The sequence below is a fragment of the Tetrao urogallus genome (genome assembly GCF_951394365.1).
Source record: "Tetrao urogallus genome assembly, chromosome: 1".
NCBI classification, from domain to species: domain Eukaryota; kingdom Metazoa; phylum Chordata; class Aves; order Galliformes; family Phasianidae; genus Tetrao; species Tetrao urogallus.
In genome coordinates, this window is record NC_136813.1 from 77,353,143 (window position 1) to 77,374,440 (window position 21,298).

At 41.4% G+C, this 21,298-nt stretch overlaps 1 protein-coding gene across 1 annotated transcript; it reads right to left on the minus strand.

The window, feature by feature from the left end:
* Positions 1–968: 968 nt before the first annotated feature.
* Positions 969–10,346, minus strand: KLHL15 (kelch like family member 15; the record flags this gene model as incomplete). The annotated part of the gene is made up of 2 exons (XM_079541162.1): positions 969–2,078; positions 9,642–10,346. The coding sequence occupies 2 exons, from the start codon at positions 10,344–10,346 to the stop codon at positions 969–971; spliced, it is 1,815 nt and encodes a 604-aa protein (XP_079397288.1).
* Between the last annotated feature and the right edge of the window lie 10,952 nt (positions 10,347–21,298).

Consider the following 21,298-nt stretch of genomic DNA (forward strand, 5'->3'; position numbering starts at 1 on the left):
CAGCTGTCACATCATGAAATGAAGAGTGTCTCGATCAGACCACTTGCGTGAATCAGTGAGTTATGACCAGGAATCCAGTGCAAGGCTGAAAGTGATGGTTTTCTGGATCGCATTACTGATAATGAGATTTGCTGTCAAAATTTTGAGCCAGTGTCAAAACAGCAGTCCACAGAACATGAATTCCTCACAAAAAGTTCAGGATGCAGCCGTCAGCAGGTAAAATGTGTGCACAGTCTTTTGGGATATGAAGGCGGTGATCCTTCTAGATTTCCTGGAAGCCAGATAAACCATCAACTCTGACCACTCCATCATAGCGCTGATTAAGCTGAAGGCTTAATCCAGAGCCAGGCTGTAAAAGATCAACAAAAAAATACTTTATGACCTTTTGGGGTGTGCTTGGTATGTCTCAAACACTTGCAGTGCAAAGCTGTTGCCATGACAACTAGCTGACAGGTGGGATGTGACACAAACCAAAAAAGAAGACAGCCTTTCTCCTGTAACATAGTAACTCCATGCCCCATACTAGTTTGAAGACTGTGGATCACACTGCCAATCTAGGCTGGACTGTTCCACCACATCCATCTTATTACCTGGATTTGAGGCCTTCTGATTTCCATTTGTTTGAGCCGATGAAAGACGGACTGCATGGACAACGTTTTCCTATCATCTATGCCATCAAAGCAGCCGTAGAACAATGGGTCAACTCCGCTGGTACAGGTTTTCACAAGCACAGCATGCAGGCTCTTGCTCGTTACAGTCGAGAATGCATAGCCCATGGTGGTGACTATACTGAAAAATAGCATTTTGCAGCCAAGAACTTGCTCAATCAAGTAATGTTACTGTGCTCTTTGTGTATGTCGTAGTTTCCTTGGAAATAAATAGGAGGCATTACTTTCGGAATGATCTACTTTTTTTTCTGACAAATAAGATTCAGCTTTTCATATTTCACTGAGAGTGTCTATTCTGTTTCAGCTGCAACGTCTAACGTGTTCCAAAACATATTCAGGGAAGTGCAAGCTGCAGACCTGTAAGCCATCCAGCTTGCAGGGCATCCTTGGGTATTCATCTTCTTTCCACTTGTTTTCCTCTGGATCAAAGGTGAGAATTGAGTCACTGTAATGACCATTGTAACAGAGGCCTCCAAGAACCATTATCTGTTTGTCCAGAACAGCTACACCATGACCACTCCTACCAATTGGCATAGAAGCCAATATAGTCCACTGATCAGTATCAGGGTCGTAAACCTCTGTAGAGGGACATCCTTGAGATTCAAAGGAAGCCCTGAGGATCACACAGACACCTCCAAAGACATAAAGCTTACCATTGTAAGAAATCATTTTGTGAAAGCATCTTGCATAATTCATTTTGCATTTATTCTCCCAACAGTTAGTGACCACTTGAGTTCTCCTTGTTCGCTGCTCTACTGTCCCTTCTTTACTGGGATCAAATACACACACTTGCTTAGAAGTTGAAGATGATGTAATTCCACCAGTGATATACAACTTGTTACCCAGCACAGTTCCTTCATGTCCATATTTATTGACTGGATAGGGATCTACAAATTCCCATTTATCTTCAGTAATATCATACCGTTCAGTTGAATAAAAGGTTTCGTCCCTGGTTCTCCCAGCCACTGCATAAACGTACCTCCCAATAACTCCGACAGCAAACTCAGAACGCGGGACAGACATGTCTGCCATTCGTAACCAAGTGTTCTGTCTTGGGTCATATCTAAACACTTTGGATGAAGCATGAAACTCACCATCTGGCCCCAGTTCTTCCCCACCTAACAGGAACACAAAGTTATTCACAATGGCAAGGCAGTCTGGTCGTAAAGGTACTTGAGGACCCTCTAGTTCCCACCAGACCCTCGGTTTGTGCAAGAGAAGAATTTTACTGTTTACCATACTGTGTCCTATCATTCCTCTAAACACGGCAGTCTGGGGTTTGGCAGAACGAATTTTGTTCGATTTCATTTCCATCAAAGGCTGCTGGTGAACGCTATGAAAGTAATTCATGGCTTGGTCAACCTCATGTCGCAGCTGCCGGGAGTATCGGTAAAACTCTGATGTTTTTACCTATGAATACATTTAAAAGATATTAAAATTCTGACCAAGAGAAACAATTCAGAAAACCTAAATGGCTATGTGTAATTTAAAAATTATTTTACTTAGTCTAAGTCAGGTGTTCTCAACAGCAATTGCATTCATGTATGAAGGTTTAAGATAACGTACAGTTATTCAAAATCTACAAGGTAGTTTAGTGATTAAAAGCCCAGTGGCTAATGTTGTCACTGGAATACTCACACACAAAATTTAAGCAGGGATTACGCACAGGTGAAACGCCCAAGTCCAAAAACCATTATTCCTTCTTCCCAAGAAAGCCTCTTTACACCTTCTGCTTCATCGATGAAATGTCTAAGTTAAAAGCGTACTATTTCCCTGGTTTTATAGATATCCAGCACACCCATTCTGTATTTACCTAAGTCAACTCTAGACTGACTTCTAATGAAGTCTCACAACAGAGCCCAAGTAGGTATTCCCAAACACTACACTCTGCTCACAGGACTATTTGTGATGGAAAGGCAAGGTTCAGAATCCCTTCCTTCAGAACACGCAATGACATTTCTCACTCTACAAGGTTCCCTCTCCGTATGTCTCCTCAAGCTAACACATACCTTTAGTACAAAAAGAAAACATATCAATCAATATCCCTTTGCTTGCACATTTTATTGGTGAATTGTGCAGGTAAGTTTGAACTTCCATCTCCCAAGTGAGCTTTACAACCTTTGTACTACTGCCTAGTTATGACACTCACCTCACTGTCAGTTCTCAATTTGAAGAGCCTGCTCAAATTTTCTTAAAGAACCATTATAAGACTCTACTTACTATCTAAGCTAATTTTAAGTTCCTCCAGCGGGTTCTGCGATGATTCCAAAACACATCCTCTGATTGAAACGTTCCAAACATTTTTATTTGTCTAGCACCAAACAGGTCTTGGATTACCTCCTGCTGTACAGACAGCCTTGTCTCACAACAGCATTCTCACTTATACCATTAAAACTAATTTTAAAAAAACAAACAAACCACAACAAAAACAAAAAGCTAAATATTGCCAAATGCTCAAATCCTCTATCAGATTTTTCACATAAAACTGGACTGCCTTCAAAAGCTCTGTACACCATTAATTCCCACCACCTCCAGAACAAGGAGCAGTACTTTAAAAAAATGTCATGCCAGTCCAAAATTTCAAAGCAACCACAAGAAAACATGAGAAGATAATGTATTTCAGTATCTGTTCCCCACCACTTTGCATTCCCTTTCCCAAGGGACAAAAGCCTGTAACACCACCTATATAAGTAGCAGCGGTGTTAATGAGTTTTCATGTATATGAAAAGCAATTTCAGACAGCTTCTCAAGACAAGTGAGACAATCTCTTAGTAGGTTACTACTTAACTTGGTAAGGGCACCAATATAAAAGCAAATCCCCAATCTCTTGCCGTAAACCAGTAAGGCAACAAGAAGCAAATGCATCTATCAATTATAAACAACTGTCTCAGACTAAAATATGTAGAGAAGTTACCTACAAGCACAGACCTGAAGAGATATGAGTTCTCAGAATATTGAGAAAAGAAAAACAAGGTGACAATAGACTGTTTATCTATATTTCTGTGAGAAAACATACCTGGAGACTTCCTAGCCTTTGCTGTTGGGAAAAAATGCTCTCACCAGCACAATCTCTACCATATACAAACCATACTTCTCCTGAGGCTCAAATGATGGTCTAAGATGAATGCTAGTATATGCCTACATGAGCAAGTAGAGACTGCTCACGTTTGCTTGATATTAACAAACACAAGGTAACTGTAGAACAGTTTGCCCACTTCCATATTCACGTGTTTTCTGAGTGAGAGCTTTCAAAATTACACTAAAGTCCTATTCAGCCCATCGTAAGGAAGATTTCCCATACACCTATACTTTTTAGTAATTTTATAATAATTTGCATGTATGTGCAAAAAATGAAGCAAGTACTGAAACTTAAGTGTTTCATTATTAAAACACAACAGTGGATTTGGCAAGTTTTAGTAAATTAAGAATATGACAGCAAGCCTTCTGTGGGGGAACTGCTGTCTGATACCCAAAATATGCTGAAGGAAAATGCTTAGCATCCAAAAGCATGCTTCCGTCATTCCCTGTAACCAAGAAGTAGTTGACCAAGAAATATCTAAGTGCTAATGTACCAACTTTTTTTTCTGTTAAGTTCAAATGAAGAAGCTCTAAAAGGCTCACGTACCCAATTGGTAGCATATAAAATCAAAGAGAATGCTCATAAGTTTGTTCAAAAAATGTGACACACGGACATATACACTGACTGGGATGAATCTTGAGGTGAAAAAAATGTGCACTGTCAAGAGCACACTATCAGCTCTGAATTGATTAGAAAAATACAAAAGCTTTACAGCATTCTCAGAGTTTAAAGAAAGACTTTCTGTTCCCCTTCCAGTTGATAAAGTTTCATTTGCGATTTTTTTTCACATTCTTCCCAATATTTCCCTTCAGTTTTCTCTATAAAATCTTCTTAAAGAGGGTCTGATAGGACATAGCATCAATGTAACTGCTACCCAGAGGTGAAATATCTTATTACATCATCTACCAGTTACAGCTGTTCAGTCAGACAGGCAGGGAACATCATGAATATAATGAAATGTGCCTTTTCGTAAAAAGAGGATTAAAGATAACTAAAAACATCAACCTACATTCATCCCTCAGGTAGCCAACACCAAACACATCAAAGTTTCAACAAAACTGTTGCCATCCACCCAGCCATAGTACATTGGAGCTGGAACACATTTTCTTTTCTTCATTTTGTATCAATGAAACACTGCCTTCCCAAAATAAAGCAGCTACTGATCCTTGTCTGTTTTCCTGCAGAACTGCAACAATTGCCAATTGCTCTTCTAGTCCGACTGGCTATAGGTTTAAGAATTTCTCTATCTACATTTTAACAAGAGAAGAAGTCAAAATACAAGCCCTCACACTAGTTTCTATCTGAAAAGTGAAGTGGCCCCTGCAAAGCATCAGAGTGTTCTACATTACTCTTTTCTTATTTTTCTCTTTTAACAAATAAGCAAATTACTAAGCAGAAGAAAGGTAATGAAATGCAAGATAAGTTTTCTGTAACAAAGTTTGTCTTCAGTACAGAGCTTACTTTTTTTCCAGCAACCACGTACAAGTATTGCTATATTTTTATTTTTGTTATCTGGTGTTTTAGGGAAAAACCATCCAGAAAGACACTTTTAGTTACCTAGTTAACACATAGCTGATGTTTGAAGTGGGCACTCAAATCTTAACATGTTACTGTCAGGGGTACAAATGAGCCTGGTTCCTTCTATAGAACCGGTAAAAACATCAACAACCACAGAATGGCTCAGACTGGAAGATACCTCAAAGCCCACCCAGCCCCAACCCCTGCCGTGGGCAGGGCTGCCCCCCACCAGCTCAGCTGCCCAGGGCCCCATCCAACCTGGCCTTGAGGCCTCCAGAAATGGGACAACACAGCTTTTCTGGGCAGCTGTGCCAGCGCCTCACCAGCCCCTGGGGAAAGTAATCCCTCCAAAAGTAAAAAATTTCCTCCTAAAATCTGGACAGCACATAACATGATTTTAGCATTCCCAGCCACATAAGAAAAAACTGTTTCAAAGATCATAAAGTTTCACTTACTTGTGAGTCTTCTAAAATAAGTAATTCTGAATATTTAAGTGAAGTAATACAAGGTCGATACACGGAATACAGAAATTATGCTATGTCTTTTCAATGAACAAAGATATTTGTATCAGATATCTAGAGAGCTGATTCTTCCTCTTCCTTGCAGATAAATAAACAATTGAAATTTGACCGGGGATTATGCTGACTGAAAACTAAGGATTCATCAGCCTTCCTACGGTTCATACTGTTTTCATATCTACTCATCTCTGGCCATATTCACAACATAATTATAAGCCTGTCAAAAAACATTATCAAACTTTTGACACGCTGACTGAATTTTGAAGTGAAACAGAAAAAGTTAAACATGTCTCTAAAATGGCAGCAACCAAAGTCAACCTGCAACCACATATCAGTATACACAACACTACGGAAAAGTTGCTGTATTTAACTTTTCCTTTTTCTAGTCTGGGTCTTTACTTACATGTGGAAACTGGGCAGTACCTGCACAGGACTTGGAAGGGCTATTCTGCAAGAGCTACAAGCGCTTGGCGTTCGTCAGCCTAGCTATAAAAAGATAAAACGACACAGCCTCTATGCAGCAAGGACAATACTGTCAAAATCAGTGTCTCACCAGTTTATAAAAGGGAACAGCAAGAGAAATTGTCACAGTCAAGCTGAAATGTAACTGCAAAGAACTCTCAGAACAAAACCAGCCATCTGTATGCCAGAACCAAGGTGCTCAGCAAAAGATAAATACTGCTAGCAAGTCTATCCAAGTCAGTGATAAACCTCAGACAGACAAATACAAGTGCAGAGCCCATTTAAGAGAAGTAGAAACCTCTAACCTTAACCACTAGGCACTTCTTGTTCTTAACTTCAGCATATGAAGTTGTAGAAAATATTTGAAGTGATTCACTAAACATGGAGGTGAGAAAAACATCGATAAAAAAGCACTGAACATCTCTAAAGACAAAATGACAGGGACATAAAATTATAATGCCATCTTTCAAAAATGATGATATGCTAGTCCAGGAAAGCACATACTCAAAGATGGACTAATTAATATGCTTTTCATCCTATCTCTGAAGTACAGGTTGATACTCCCAGTGATTAAGTTTCTGATTTAAACTGGGAATTTATTAATCAGCATGGACTAGTTGTAACCCTACACAAAAGGCACTAGAAAAAAAAACAGTTTTAAGGTCACAGAGTTTTGAAACAACGCTTCATCTGTTCTTATATACAAAAACTAAACGGAGATTAATTAAAATATGCAGGAAAGGCACTACATGCTCACAGTACAGTAACAGACAAACTCAACTTTCCTCAAGCCCTACAGAGCTCAGGATAGGTTTCAAATAAGACGGATGTAACATGCACAGTGGAACGCGTGCTTCCTAGCCATAAACCTCTCCTTTTTTTTTTTTTTACCAACAATTTCCTCAAATCCTTCCATTTTCCTCATCCATCTACATTAAGGGCCAAGCAACAACAGAAGTACCTATTCCTACCTCAGAGGCAGTTCTTCCAGGCAGTTCAGAGCAAGCACACAGGCTACACCTTCCCTTGTGCATCCCACATGCATGTCAGTCTTGAGGTATTAACCCAGTCAGTCATCACTTCCCTTTGAAAAATACAAGCCATCCCACTCAGATTGTAAATCTCTCTTAAAACTGCTGTAAGAAACAAAATGGCTTAAGATGCATAAAGTATTCTCTCTGTGACATGGAAAATTAAGTTATGTAAGTTATTTATGTCTCAGGATAATGCCAGGCATCTTAGAAATGTCTACTAGAAAGATTACATAAGAATACATATGACAAGTCAGTGACTGTATTGCGAATGCTGAATTTGCTCAACTGTAAGAGTCAGCCTCAGACTGTATTTGGTACATTCACACAGGATTTTACCCTGTGCTTCAGCGAAGGATAAATTTTTATCTGTTCTGCAACCTCCAGAAAAGCACAGTTCCCAGTATTTTCCCCTTCCTACACAAAGGAATGTGTTTCCTTCAAGTTACTGACAGAACAGTTAACAAACATGCTCTTTTATTAAATAAAGAAAAATTTTAAAGCTCGGTCATATTATTATGTTTGCTTCAACCGCAGATGTCTTTTGTCACTGGTCATGCTGAGTTACTCAGCACTCTCCAGCCAGGTCAAAAAAACATTCTTAGCTGCAGTGGTGAATGACATCCATGTTTAGCCCTTCTTCCCTCTGCTTAACATAGCACAGTCCCACAATAGAAATTTGACTGGTTTCGTTCCACTGTTGCATACAATTAACGGATAGGGCATTCACACAAAAAAATGCTTTTACAGGTGACTATGTAGCCTGGGATGCTGAAAAAGACATCTCTCCTTTAGTTTAGCTGCTTGTAGCTGCCAAGAAAAAATTGCAAGAAGCAACGCGTGCAGAATAGATATCAGTGATACTAAACCAACTTCAGAAGTTAAACCTAAATAGAACCCTAAAAAAGCACAACACACATTTTTCACTTGTGCATGCAGAAATTTCACTGAAGACAGTTTGATACTTGAACTCCTATCCCAAAAACTCAAAGAGCTGAAATAGCCTCTTTCACATGTATTTTAACCTATGTGATTGACTATAAGAATATCCGGTGATATCAGTTTTCCTAATGAAGACCTTAAACTATGCAATGAAGTAGAAGTTTTATTACAAGCAAGACACTACATAGCATCTTGCAGATTCCAGCTCTTACTAGCTGGAATCATTTTTAACCTGATATAAACATCACATTAGTGTTCTAAAACAATTCTAGGTAATTAGATTTATTTTATGTCCATAGGCTAATATAGGCTTGTCAATATAAGTTACGTATTAAGTCTACTCAATCCACACACACACAAAACAATAAAAAAATGTAATAATTCAGTCTGAAATAATTAATAGTTTTTATAATTTATAATACAGTCTTATCTGTATATAGATACCAAAGTAAAAACGTATGAGAAAATAATGGTAAGAAGCCCAACAAAATACACAGGGAGTTAAATCCTACTAATTCACTGAGAGGTGAAAAATACAGAATTTAAAAGTTCATCTGAACACACAAGATTAATAACAATGACATAACATAATAGCACAAGCTGAAGAACTCCTAACTTGAATACCCTTTCAGTTACTAGCCTGTGAGAGCTGCTTACAAGCTCTGAGTTCTCTACCCACATCAAATGTTCCCGAGTTTCTCAGGAACTAGAGAGCAACATTTTTTGTCTATTCTTCAACAGAGCAGTGGAAAAAGCAAGTTCTCATTTAACCTCTTAAAACATACAATCATTAGTTGAATTTTTTGTCACCTCTTACAAAGACTCCTCTGATATTTCAAGTAAGTCGTTACATTTCACACTGTCAATCACTTTTGATCATATGATATGCCTTGAGTAAAATCACATGGACGTGGAACTTTGCAGGATCGGGGCTTACTCCTAACTGCTGTGTAACAGCACAAGTGCTGAAGATACAATAAAAACAAAAACACTGCAGATTTAACAGCAGATGTCAGTTTTCATTTGTAAAGAAGAAAAATGTATTTAAAACACACAAAATCTACAGTGAGCACGTTTTGATTATATCAGTAACATTTGTCACAACGTATGCTCTACAAAATCTCTGGGAAGCAAGAAACAACTTGCAGAAAACAGAAAGAATGACTGAAATAAAACTAGATACAAGTGACCTTATCTTAAAATGTCCTTTCATATGAAGTTACTTCAACACATATATTACAACCTACCTGTTCTCCAGCCACTGTACATACTATCGCCTAACAATCAGGTGGCAGTACTTATAGATGTTTGTTTTCTACGGGTCTACTGTTCCTCCTAACAGGACTGGGAATCCTACTTGTTTAATGGTACGTTGCCCTAGCTAAATGATGAATTCTGCCTACTGCTTTTCAAATGCACCAACCTTCTCAAAAACACTGGATGGTGTCATCAAACAAAACCTGATGTTCTGAATGATGGTGTCCGTATGCCTCCAGCGTCTTCTATCATGGCGCAGCCAGGCCTGAACAGCTTCATACAGCTCTATCTCTGGAAACCTGCTCAGATGGTCATTATCCAAGTAAGACATGAGCTTTTCAAAGCTCAGATATGAAAGGAAGTCAGGTCTGGACATGAGCGGCACAAAGTTCTCTAGCAGGAAAGAGTCTAATTTTTCCCTGACTCCTTCGATGTTTACACCAAAATCATCCAGAAGTCTCATGATTTCTGCACAGTTTTCTAGGCAGATTTTAGCTAGGAGAAAAGAGCAGCAAAATTTTACCACCTCTATAAGCTGGACGTACATGGCAGCCTGAAGGATTTCGTGAACAGTGTTCATACTCAGTTCAATAGTTCCATAATACATGAATTGGAGGACATGACTGAAGCCTGTAGCTGTCAGACCTTTCAAATGGATTTTGTCCTGATCTCGTTCCCGCATGTCAGCTGTGAACATAATCCTGAAGTAATCACTCTGGGTGGCAAGCAGTGCTTTATGGGCCTGAAATTGGTGGTCTTCAATGACAAGTGTGACATCAAGAAGCAATCCCTCCTCATACAGTGCTCTGAATCCAGCAGAGACACTGGTGTCATGGATGGAGGAGCTAAACCCTTCCACGTCCCCTGCCATGAATCACCTGAAGAAAAAATAAAATAAAAATAAAAATAAATTATTTCTAGTATTGAACACATCACAAGCTCTTTCTGACCAGATAAATGCAAACAGAAGTTACTTTCATCAAGACTTAGAAGTCTTCCCCATCCTTCTTGCCTTCTGTTCAGCTGAAAAATTAACTTGAGATTTAAAACTGAAACTTCAATTATTTCCCACCCCAAAATATTCTCCATTTAAAGGTAATGAATGTGAATAACTATGAGAAAACACCAAAATGATTCTTCATTTCAAACTACTCAGAGGTTAGGATAATGCATATACGATGCCAACTTCACCACTGTTTTCTCCCTCCTCTCCTCTATCTTTCCATAGTTGTCCCAGGAAAGTAATGAAACACCCCATCTTGAGTATCAAAGGTTTAACAAAGGAAGCAGAACTTCCTTCACTTCAGAAACAAACTCCAGAAGGCCCATACAAAACACAATCTCCCCCCAAAATGTAGTATTTTTTAAAATGTGTGTTAGTTTACTCATAAATTATTGCGAGGAAACAGAACAGAGAGATATTATTCAAGTTTCTGTCCCGTCTTTCTCAGAACACTACAGTCCAGTATTTCCATTTCTTATTCTCAGCATTATTTATGTAATGAGATTTATAAACTGCTGAACACTAAAGCCATAGGAAGCACTAACAGGATTACATGATAATAAATAATATTTTACGTACGGAGTTTGGCGAAGCTTAAGTGTTTATTAAGCATATGAATATTAATAAACATATAGCGCTGCTTCTGTGCAAGCTAGAGTCAACTGCAAATAAGCAAAAAAAAAACACAACAAAAAACAAAACAAAACAACAAAAACAAACGAAACACAAAACCATCCCAATGCCCTGTTAAGGAAACTAAATATTCAGTGAAAAAAAGCTGCATCAAAAACTACTCCAAATACAAGAACTTCTCAACATCTTGCACCCAGTGTCTAGCTGAAGGGCAGCTCCATTAAAAAGTCTGAACTAAACCAACAGTTTATGATCGTTCCCCACAGCAACTGTTCACTCCACTCCCCCTATCTGTCATTCTGGAATCTGAGCTCCTCCTGTTTACTCTGTGCATTTTTTGGTGTTTCTTGGACTGTTCTGGAAAATCCATTCAACTCATAAATAAACCTGACAGAAAATAAACTGTGAGGAACACCAAATACAGAGTTTGGCAGCAGGACAGATGTGATGCAAAAGGCAGGACGTCACAAATTAGCAGGAAATTAGCAGGAGGGTAACACCCTCCCCTTTTGGCATTAATAATCCATTACAAGTGGCTCAGCCATTTTTATATTCACTCCACTTTGAATCACACTGGAGAATTCACTCAGACTGCTATTTGTGCATTTAATTACTTAACTCTGACATTCCCACGACTGTTAACAATTGGAAGCAGTACCGTATTGATACTGTTGGTCCACACACAAAGCCAAGTACCATTAAGATCAATACATGTAACAAACTGTTAATTTTCATGGCAACAGAGTGTTAAAACAGAGTATGGACGCCAAGTTGGCCGAGGTTTCGCAACTTCAGAAAGCAGTTATTGCGTTGTAGCCAGCTTCCTCAGTTCTACCTGCTGCCATTGTAACTGATGCGTATTTGATTGGACTCCATAAACAGATGATCAGCTCCTCCCTTCAATCTGCACCCATCCTGGGAAGAAAAAAACGGACTTTTTCTTTGTCCATGCGAAACTACAAAGGTGAGTGGGTGTCGGTAGCTGCACCTCATGGAAGGCTCACCACTCCCACACCGTTGAAGCCTGCTGACAGTAGAACTGTCAGGAGCATACATGAAAACTGAGGCCTGACAAGAGAACTCAAACTCCTCAAGGTTAGGGCAGGAGCAAGAGACAAAGCTGTCAAGTCAATCACTTCGCCAGCAGTATCCATGGTAGCACACTCCCCTCCACGTCCCTGAAGATAGAGAGAAAATTCAAACTGCTCTAGAACTACGTGTTTTGAGTCCCTTGCTCCTGAATACAGCATATCCCTACGAGAAAGGAAAAAAAATCATCAAACCCTTCTTTTCTTAGTTGTTAATCATTCTTGTATAAAAGCAGGCAATTATCTATCTCAAGAAATAGCTATCTCAAAAAGAAGCAACAAAGCGATGAGGAAGCATAAAGCTTGTGCTTCCCAATAGGATTTATGATACCAAATACAAGACAAGCAGTAATATTAGCATTTTTTTTTTTCATTAGAACATCTATAATACCCTCCTTCCACTCCCTGCTCTCTGATGTTGAGCTCACACTTCAATCTTTTCTCCTTACGAAATTTAATGGTCACTTGGCTTTTAACGCCATCTCCCCATTTCCATAAAATACTCAGCAATGTGAGACAACTACTTCTCAGTTTAGTTTGAAATTGAACCAGGGGCCCAATGGTGAATAAGATTCTCAGACAGTACAACTGGGTAACATACATTTCCTCAGGAGACCAACCAAGCTGTGTACCTCAGTTCCAACTCCAAGATGAACCGAGGTGACAGGACATAAGGACAGGACATAGCTGGAATTTGCAAATATTAGATGTGAACAGATTAACAGAGGAATATATATTAAAAAGACCAAAAAAAGCAACATATGATAATCTGGAAGTAATGGGATCTCTGACCACATTGAGTCATTTGACTCATGCAGGTCCAAATCTCAAGGAAAGGATTTCTTCAAAACAGAACACATTACTGCATACAGAAGGATCATAACAGTACCAAGAACCTCCAAAAGACATGCTGGGGTCTCTTCCCTTGACTTGAAAAAGACTATTACATTATATGTACTCTACAAATAAAGAAACTTGGGGCTTTAAGAGAACATTTAGACCAGCCTCAATGACATGAGGAGTTGGCAAGCGAAGGTAAGCAGAGACAAATCTTAGAAGGCAAAAGCACCAACTCCAGAGGACCACTTCCAAAGTTTCTTTTAAGCACAAAAACAAATGAGTATGTCATGACATCTCCAACGCAGCATCAGACAGCTTTGGGCAGCCAGTTCAGAGCAAGGGGCTCGGACCACACAGGTCCACTCCAACTTCAGCCGTCCTGTCATCACACTGCTTTTAAAGCAACTGCACCAATTTTTATTTAATAAAAATTCTATTAAAAAGAAAAAAAAAACATCAGAAATAAACAATTACCATCCAAATTTTCAATGTATCAAAGAAGTAAGGAGGTAGGAATCACCAAAATGTGTTAAATAAATAAAGACAGCATCGAGGGAGCACTTCTTAGGCTCCAATTTCCACACGTCCCTGAAAGCAGTAACTTGGTAAAAAACATATTAAAACAGGAAGTCAGATACAAAACTCTTCAACAGAGGCAAGTAATCAACACTCTGAAATCATTATTTCAGAATGTTTCAAAAACTATTAAGTTTTAAGTCATTTAATTCTTCTTTTCACATCTCCTGTATTATTTTCAGTAAATCCGCATTTTCCAATACTAAAATATGTTTCATCACACACATCAAACTGCATTTAATGGATGACTTAAGAATAGCCAAAAATTATAAGACTTCTTCAAAACCCATCTAAAGTTCCAGAATTTTACAAGCAACGTGGGAAAGAATACTCATCTCCCTCTATTAAATGAGTAAATTCCCCTTTACTGGTACTAACCCATACACTGTATCAGAAGTTATAGTTTTCTTTATAATACAAAAATGTATTGGGCAGCATATTTATTTTAACAAGGGGTTAAAACAGTAGAGAGACTGAAAGACTTAACAGTTAAATGCCTATTATGACCAAGTGGGAGAACTCCTCATTTCTAAAGCTAGCACACTAAGTCAAAAGCAAATGGCACTGCGGCCATTTGAATAACAGGAAAGCATAACAAAATACTCACAAATAAAGCCATTTTTCTAAAGCAGAGCTATCTTCATTCCTCCCACACACTTTCAATCTTAGATTCTATTCTATGAGCTATTCAAATGCTGCACCTTATTTCCCTGAAGATAATAACGTAACATTTTTTCCCCTATTTTCAATAAAAATGCAAAATTCAAGAGTTACAGCTTTTTCCACCCGTGCAAATCACAATGGCTCACTTGATTTGAAGGAAGACATAGCCTACGGTAGTCTGTAAGAAAATTGGAGCAAAAAGAAAATCCAACCTATAAACAATAAAGGGGGAAATAAAAAAATCCCAAGTTCTGCATTGTCCTGCGCATACTGGAGCTGATGGGTATAATGCAGTACAGGAAGGAAGATTCTCTGCTGGAAGAAAAAAAAAATACAACGAGAAATGCTCTTAACCTTATTCGCTTTTCCTGACATTTCTTTCTCTTCATTACAGCATCTACTCTGCCATGACTGTAAAAGCTCCTTCTTGGAACATCGATTTCTCATCTTTATTCTGCAGTTGTAATAGAAGTCTGAAAACCCTGTTCCAGACTATTTTTCTTGCCAAACAAAGGAACCTTCTTTACTCAGAGTGTCTGAGGCTTAGAGCAGAAGAGAGGGAGCCTCAATGCACAAGCTACCGAGGATGAAGTTAGGAAATACTCATTTGTGGGTTATGCCTTGCTTGAGAATCTACCCAAAAGCACAATTTCCCTAGGGGCGAAAAGAAAAATAAAATGCACTGCAAGAAGCATCTACATATATGCAAGCTCGCATGCACTTTCTGGGGATAGAAATGTGTTGTTCTGGTAAAGCAGTAATATATTCCAGCACAGCATCTGAAAGGCAGATTTTTGCTGATCCTTAATATCTCACTTGTGATACTGAGACAGAACTAGCCAACTTCTTATAAAACACTACTTGGTTCATTCTACCTGCCTCCTGGAAATTCCAAGAAAGCATCTACATGAGCACAGCTTTTTCACCGAATAGTACCTACAGATAAGACAAAATATATTTCACCAGACATACAGAGCAGTGCTTTGGTATCACAGTACTAAAACAGAGCTTAAAACCCCCAAATCTCTTCCATCTATCCCATTCCTTTCATCTGTCAAATGGAGGCATTTCAATGCAAATTTTAAAGCTGGTACATATGCTTTCTGTAGCATCACACACAGCAAAAGCTGCTTTGAGCTCATGTTTTTGACCCGAACGCTGTTTCAAGTGGCACTTTCCTGCACTAACAGGACATATCTCCATAGTCAAATTTCACACATACGTATCAAAATGCTATACATACAAACAAGACATTTCCAATTGCTCAAACTCACCACCAGGCCTTTGAATGCAGCTAGATACACCATTAGTGTATTAACATGTTTATGCAATACATGTATCCCCACAAATTTAAATCTCTCTTTACATGGTTTGACATTGAGCTATTAAACTTTGGCTAAGCCATCATTTTTCCTCACAATTCTCCACTAACAGCAACAGTAGGAATGACCTAGAAGTAAGCAAAATCAATAACCAGTGGCTATCAAAACTTTCCATTCCTGAAATAACTGCAGATGAGGAAACAAAATAAATAAGTAAATAATAACCAATTTTCTGCATATGTAAAATCCTTCATAATTAATATGCTAAGCCTTGGGAACAATTACTCTTAAATCCATCGACACTATCTGGTAGCTTCACTCTGCAGACTTCCCACAGCCCGAGGTGAGGGTTCCCAAAGCACCAGGCTGCTCCAGAAGCAGGGAGCTGAGCAGAAGCATCATGCTGCCACGGCTCTAGAAGCTAACTCTTGGGTTCTCCTGCAAACTACCCACTGCACAAAGGATTTCTCTTACTGGCACGCATCAGATGCTGACCGCTCCTCTTACAACCTTTACTGGTGCTGCTACCTGCAAGCAATCTGCACTAGCTCATAACAGCTGTGGCACTTCTGCAATGCGTCAGTTGCCTGCGAGGTCGCTGTGGTTATGCTGGAAGTATCATCAGAACTAGTGTGACCAAGCATACTACAACTCTAAACAGACTGTCTCAGCACAGCTTGGTTATACGTCACAGTGGAAGTGTACTGTGGCTGCCTTCACAAAGTACCTACCGTACTACGTGTGTTTTCTTTTGAAAACACCTCTAACCCAAAGCACACGTGCTGCTGCATGTATTCACAATGGACAACTTTTCAACCCATACTACTTGCTGTTCCTAAAAATTGCCACCATAGCCCGATTTAGTCTTTCTGTGCAGAAAGATACAAATGTAACAAGCACAAAAAAAAAAAAAAAAGAAATCAGAACCATTTTGTTTTAAAATACTGATGTAGAGCATAGGTTTCACATACACTGAATTTAGATGAATACTGGAAGATTTTATGTCAGAAAGTTCTCATTTTACAACAATAGCCACCAGAGAACAAAATGCGCTCCCCCAATGAGCTCCTAAATCAAGTCCTGCGATGATCATCAAAAGGACTCTGATGAAAGTACATGCCTCACAAACTTTTTAAAATGCTGCCAGACATATGCAGCAGCTGTAGCTGCTTGACCAGTTTAGCCTCACCAAGTTTCAATCTCATAAATTAACAGTATGGAGGTATACACCAGTTTCTCGTACCATTAGGTGCATTAAGTGGATGATGTAAGTGCACTTGACAGACATCAAAACAGCTATGAACCATTTGACTAAAAAATCAGTGCAGTTCTACCTGTACATAAAACCACGCTACTCGCAAGGAGCAAGCTCAGCCCAATCTTGGTCGAGTTACATTTACTGATGCCAGGAACCCAGTCTGAAATATTTTTAACACAACCTTAAGAATCTACAAGAAAAACTTGCATTGCTAATATGTAAGAGGTAAACGATGGCAGTGATCATGGCATTTGCCACTGCTCTTAAAGACAGGACCACCCTACCCTAAGTGTCAGCATTCTTTGTTATATATATTTGCATCTTATATCATAACTTTATCAAATGCCAGGATTATTAATAACCACTGATTTTCTCACTGCAAAGATACTCATTAAGAAAACTATGCTGTAAAAATCTAATTATATTTGTTTACAGGAGTGTTTGGGCTTTAACAGTATAATAAACGTACTAATAAATGGTAAGGAGCAGGCAGTGATATTGTAGTAAAAATAATTCTAGCTGTCAATGCTTTAGGATAATTTAGTAGTCCTCTGAGAAAATACAACTGAAAAGATCGTGCCCTTTGTCCAAGGCACAGCATTCAACTACACTGCCAAACACCAACTTCATTTGTCAGAAAGACAGAAAGCTTCTGCAGACTGGCAGCTCCATAGATGAATAAGACCCAGTACCTCCAGGGTGAGCCCAGCGGTGACCTGGCCCGCTCTGCCTGCTGAAAGGCAAATCAGCACGTGTATATCCATAGCAGCCATAGGATGTAATTAAGGAAAGTGAAAGGAGATGAGTGACAGTGGGAAAGTTTATAGGACTTGTGATGGAAATTAAACTCATGGGGCTGGATGTTGGGAGGAACAACAGAAATGATGCTGACACGTGGTGGTGTGCTGAAGGGACTCGAGTTTGAATTGGGGCAATGGCGGTGGAAGCGCCGGGTTACATCTGAGGAACATCTCTACGACACGGCAAAGACAAGAACATGCAAATTGCTGCAGCGCTGCCTTTTTAATCGAGGAACAGTTTGATGGCTACGATGATCTTTTAAGAGAAAAGGAAAAAAAAAACACACCGTGTTTTTGTGCGACATTTACGTATTAACCAACCTAAGCCAAAGCACCCCAGCACCAACCCTGAGCGGCTGCCCGCTCCTTCTACTTACAACCACTATTCCGAACGCTGCGGCCGGCACCGTGTGACTGACCTACTTTCGCTCGCCCACCGACGCGCACACACCGGCCCGCAGCGCGGGAACTGCTCCGAGGAGGACCGCGGCTGGGAGCCCTCAGCGGCCGCCCCAGGCCCCGCAAGGCTCTCCCGCGGAGGGCGGACCAACGAGGGGTTAAAGCGGGAGGCCCGGGGACGGCTACACCTACCTGCGGGCGGCAGCGGTGCCGGGGCCGCGGCTCCTCCCGTCGAGCCGGCAGAAAGGGAGCTCGCGCGGAGCATAAAGCCAGAGGCGGCGGGCCGCGCCTGGGGGCCGAGCAGAGGGGCAGCGGCCGAGGCACGACCGAGAGGAGGAGGAGACGGAGGAAGGGGGGACCCTGGACTTCCTCCTCCCCGCCGCCCGCGGTCGGGGGAGCCGCCCCCCGCCGCGCCGCCCGCGCACCGTCGCTCCCAGCCCGGCCCAGCAGGGCCCGGCCTCGCCCCCGGGGTCCCGCCCGCCCGGCCGCCCGCCCGCCACCGCGTTACCTTCGGCGCTGCCCAGAGAGGCCGCCGGCGCCATGTTCCCCATCCGCGGGCGCCCCGCGCTGCCCGTCACTTCCGCCGCCACCTGCGGGCCCGGGACGGCGGCCGGCGGCGGGAGGCCGCGCCCCGAGCGGCAGAGGCTGCGCCGCCTTCGCCTGGCCCGGTCCCGCGCGTTCATCCCCGCCCGGCGGCGTTCCCATACCAGCCAGGCATCGGCCGGGCCGCATCCGTCGGCCGCGGGGATCCCGGGCGGATTTCCCTCCGAGAGGGAAAGGCTCTCACCGGGGACCGGTAGCGGCCGCCGCTGGGGATCGGGAATGCGGTTCCAAGGAGCGTCATCTGCTTGGCTCGTCCGCAGGCGGCTGCAGAGCTGGCCGCGTCGTCTCGTCCTCCCGCTCGCTGCGGCCCCTTTCAGCTCCCGCACCGCAATTCCCACTCGCCTCGGGCGGCAGCGCGGCGGGGACAGAAGTCGTACGGAAACCCGCTCCGAGCGGCAGCGGCCCCTGTCAGGAGCCGGCTGAACTCCTCCCCCTCGCACCTGGCAGCGACGGGCACTGCAGCTGACCCCGGCCGCCTCCTCGTCACACGCAGCCCTGCCAGCCGCTGTGGGAACCAGGTCACAGAGCCAGGCGGGTCAGGGCCGCCGGCTACGGCTACTCAGCGCAGCCGCGAGCAACGAACTGCACGCAGCTCCCGACCCTGAGCGGAGCTCTGCCTTAGCCCAAGCTTCCCCTCCTTGCTTTCTGTAGCTTGTCACTGGCTGGCAAAAGGTAAAGAGGTAAAACAATCCAACAACAACCTCCTCATGTACTTCATGTACATCACAGAATGTCCTGACACTATACAAAACTACTGTCCTTTGGGCTGTCCCTGCCTTCTTCAAACTATTCACAGCCTGCTATGTATCTCCTATGTCACTCACTGCTTTAAATAACAGGCTGTGCTCTGCCATCCTCTCCCCATTTATTGCTGTTCCCATCCCCTTCGCTGTCTATTTTCAGTTGCTCATTACCACCCCCACCCCATTCTTGGTTTCTAAATCAACAGCACAATTCCTCTATGACTGCCACCCCCAATCTGAATGTCTATCCCACCTCTTACTGCTTCACACAATGAACCTGCTGTTGCATGCGCAGCTTCACAAAAAACTACCCACTGCTATTCCCACTCTGTTAACTGACCTCCCACGGCTCCCACACAGCCTACTTACTCCACACCACAAACAGCCTGCTCCCATTCACTGACTCCTCCATACCGGTAACCTGACCTCTCTCTGCTCAGTCAGATTCATACCATTCCACCTCCCTCGCTTAACTCATACAGTAAATTTGCCCCATTTCCCCAGTTGCTGTTTCAAAACCTGTTACTCGTGCAACCAAGATGATATAACCAACCATTATCAAAGCAGCTACCGTTCCTATCTAAGTCCCAAAGGAAAGACACGGAATCAAATGATCTTTCAAATGATCAAATGAGTTGGAAGGGCCCTTTAAAGGACATCTGGTCCAACTCCCCTGCAATGAACACGAACACCTACAGCTACATCAATTGCTCAGAGCCCCATCCAGCCTCACCTTCACTGTCCCCAGGGATGGGATATCCACCAGCTCTCTGGGCTGGGCAATTTGTTTCAGTGCTTCACTACCCTATCATAAAAAGCTTTTTTCTTATACCCAACCTAATCTCCCTTTATAGTTTAAAACCATTTTCCTTTTTCCTATAACAACAGACCCTGCTAAACAGTCTGTCCAAAATGCTCTCCTTTACACACTGGGTCTATCTTCTGATATACCAAGCACACTGACGTCTCGTGATTTGGCAAAGAGAACCTAGAGCAGAAAATCTATCTTTCATGTACAGAATCAACACAACAAAACATCATACATCCCTCTGCACTCCGCAGATTTTCAACCTGCGTAGGTCAGTAAGGGTAAAAAGACTGGCAGGGCTGTTTTGGCTTTACCTGACTGTCATTTTGCTGTTTGCAGTTTGTGGTAAGCTGAGGCGTAAGGTGATCTTCAGGTCTCTTCAATACACTGCCACAAAAGCGGATTCAAACCTACCCCCCAAAAAACACCAAAAAAAAACCAAATAAACAAAAACATCCATCAGCTGTGACATACTTATTCCCAGCATTTAAGAGCACAAAAAAAGTGACTCCTCCATACAGAAAATTTACCTGTACTGAAAAACTCAAACTTAATAACGATTCAATCTCCTAACTAAAACTACAGCGCTGTTAAACTTTACTACTAGGCCCTAGACAGTAACCAGTCTTCAGCTTTGCGTTTTTCTTCGTGCTACAATTATCCAGTACAGTAAATCAAAATATTAAGATAGAATATGTAAAGTAGACAATTTTATTGTGCAAATAGAAATGATAGTGTATTTCTTCAGATTTCTGACAGAATTCTTGGGAAGGAGTAAATCATTTCTACAGGCTGCTGCAAATGTAACAACTGTTTCTATAATCCTATACTGCACTGCATTATTGCATAATTACAGCAAGTAAGTACCTACAGAATCCAGTATTTTCAGCTCATTTTCATCAGTGATCATACATGCCTCATGCTGAGGCAACCACATTCAAGTATTGCATCATATTCTCTATGCTTGCTTTGTATGTCTTGGTCGTAAGCATATATGGTTTTCTCAGAAGCAAAGTATTTTATATAAAAATTGTATAACATCACGTAGTCCAACAGAAGATTAGAAATGAAAATTTATTTTCAAGAC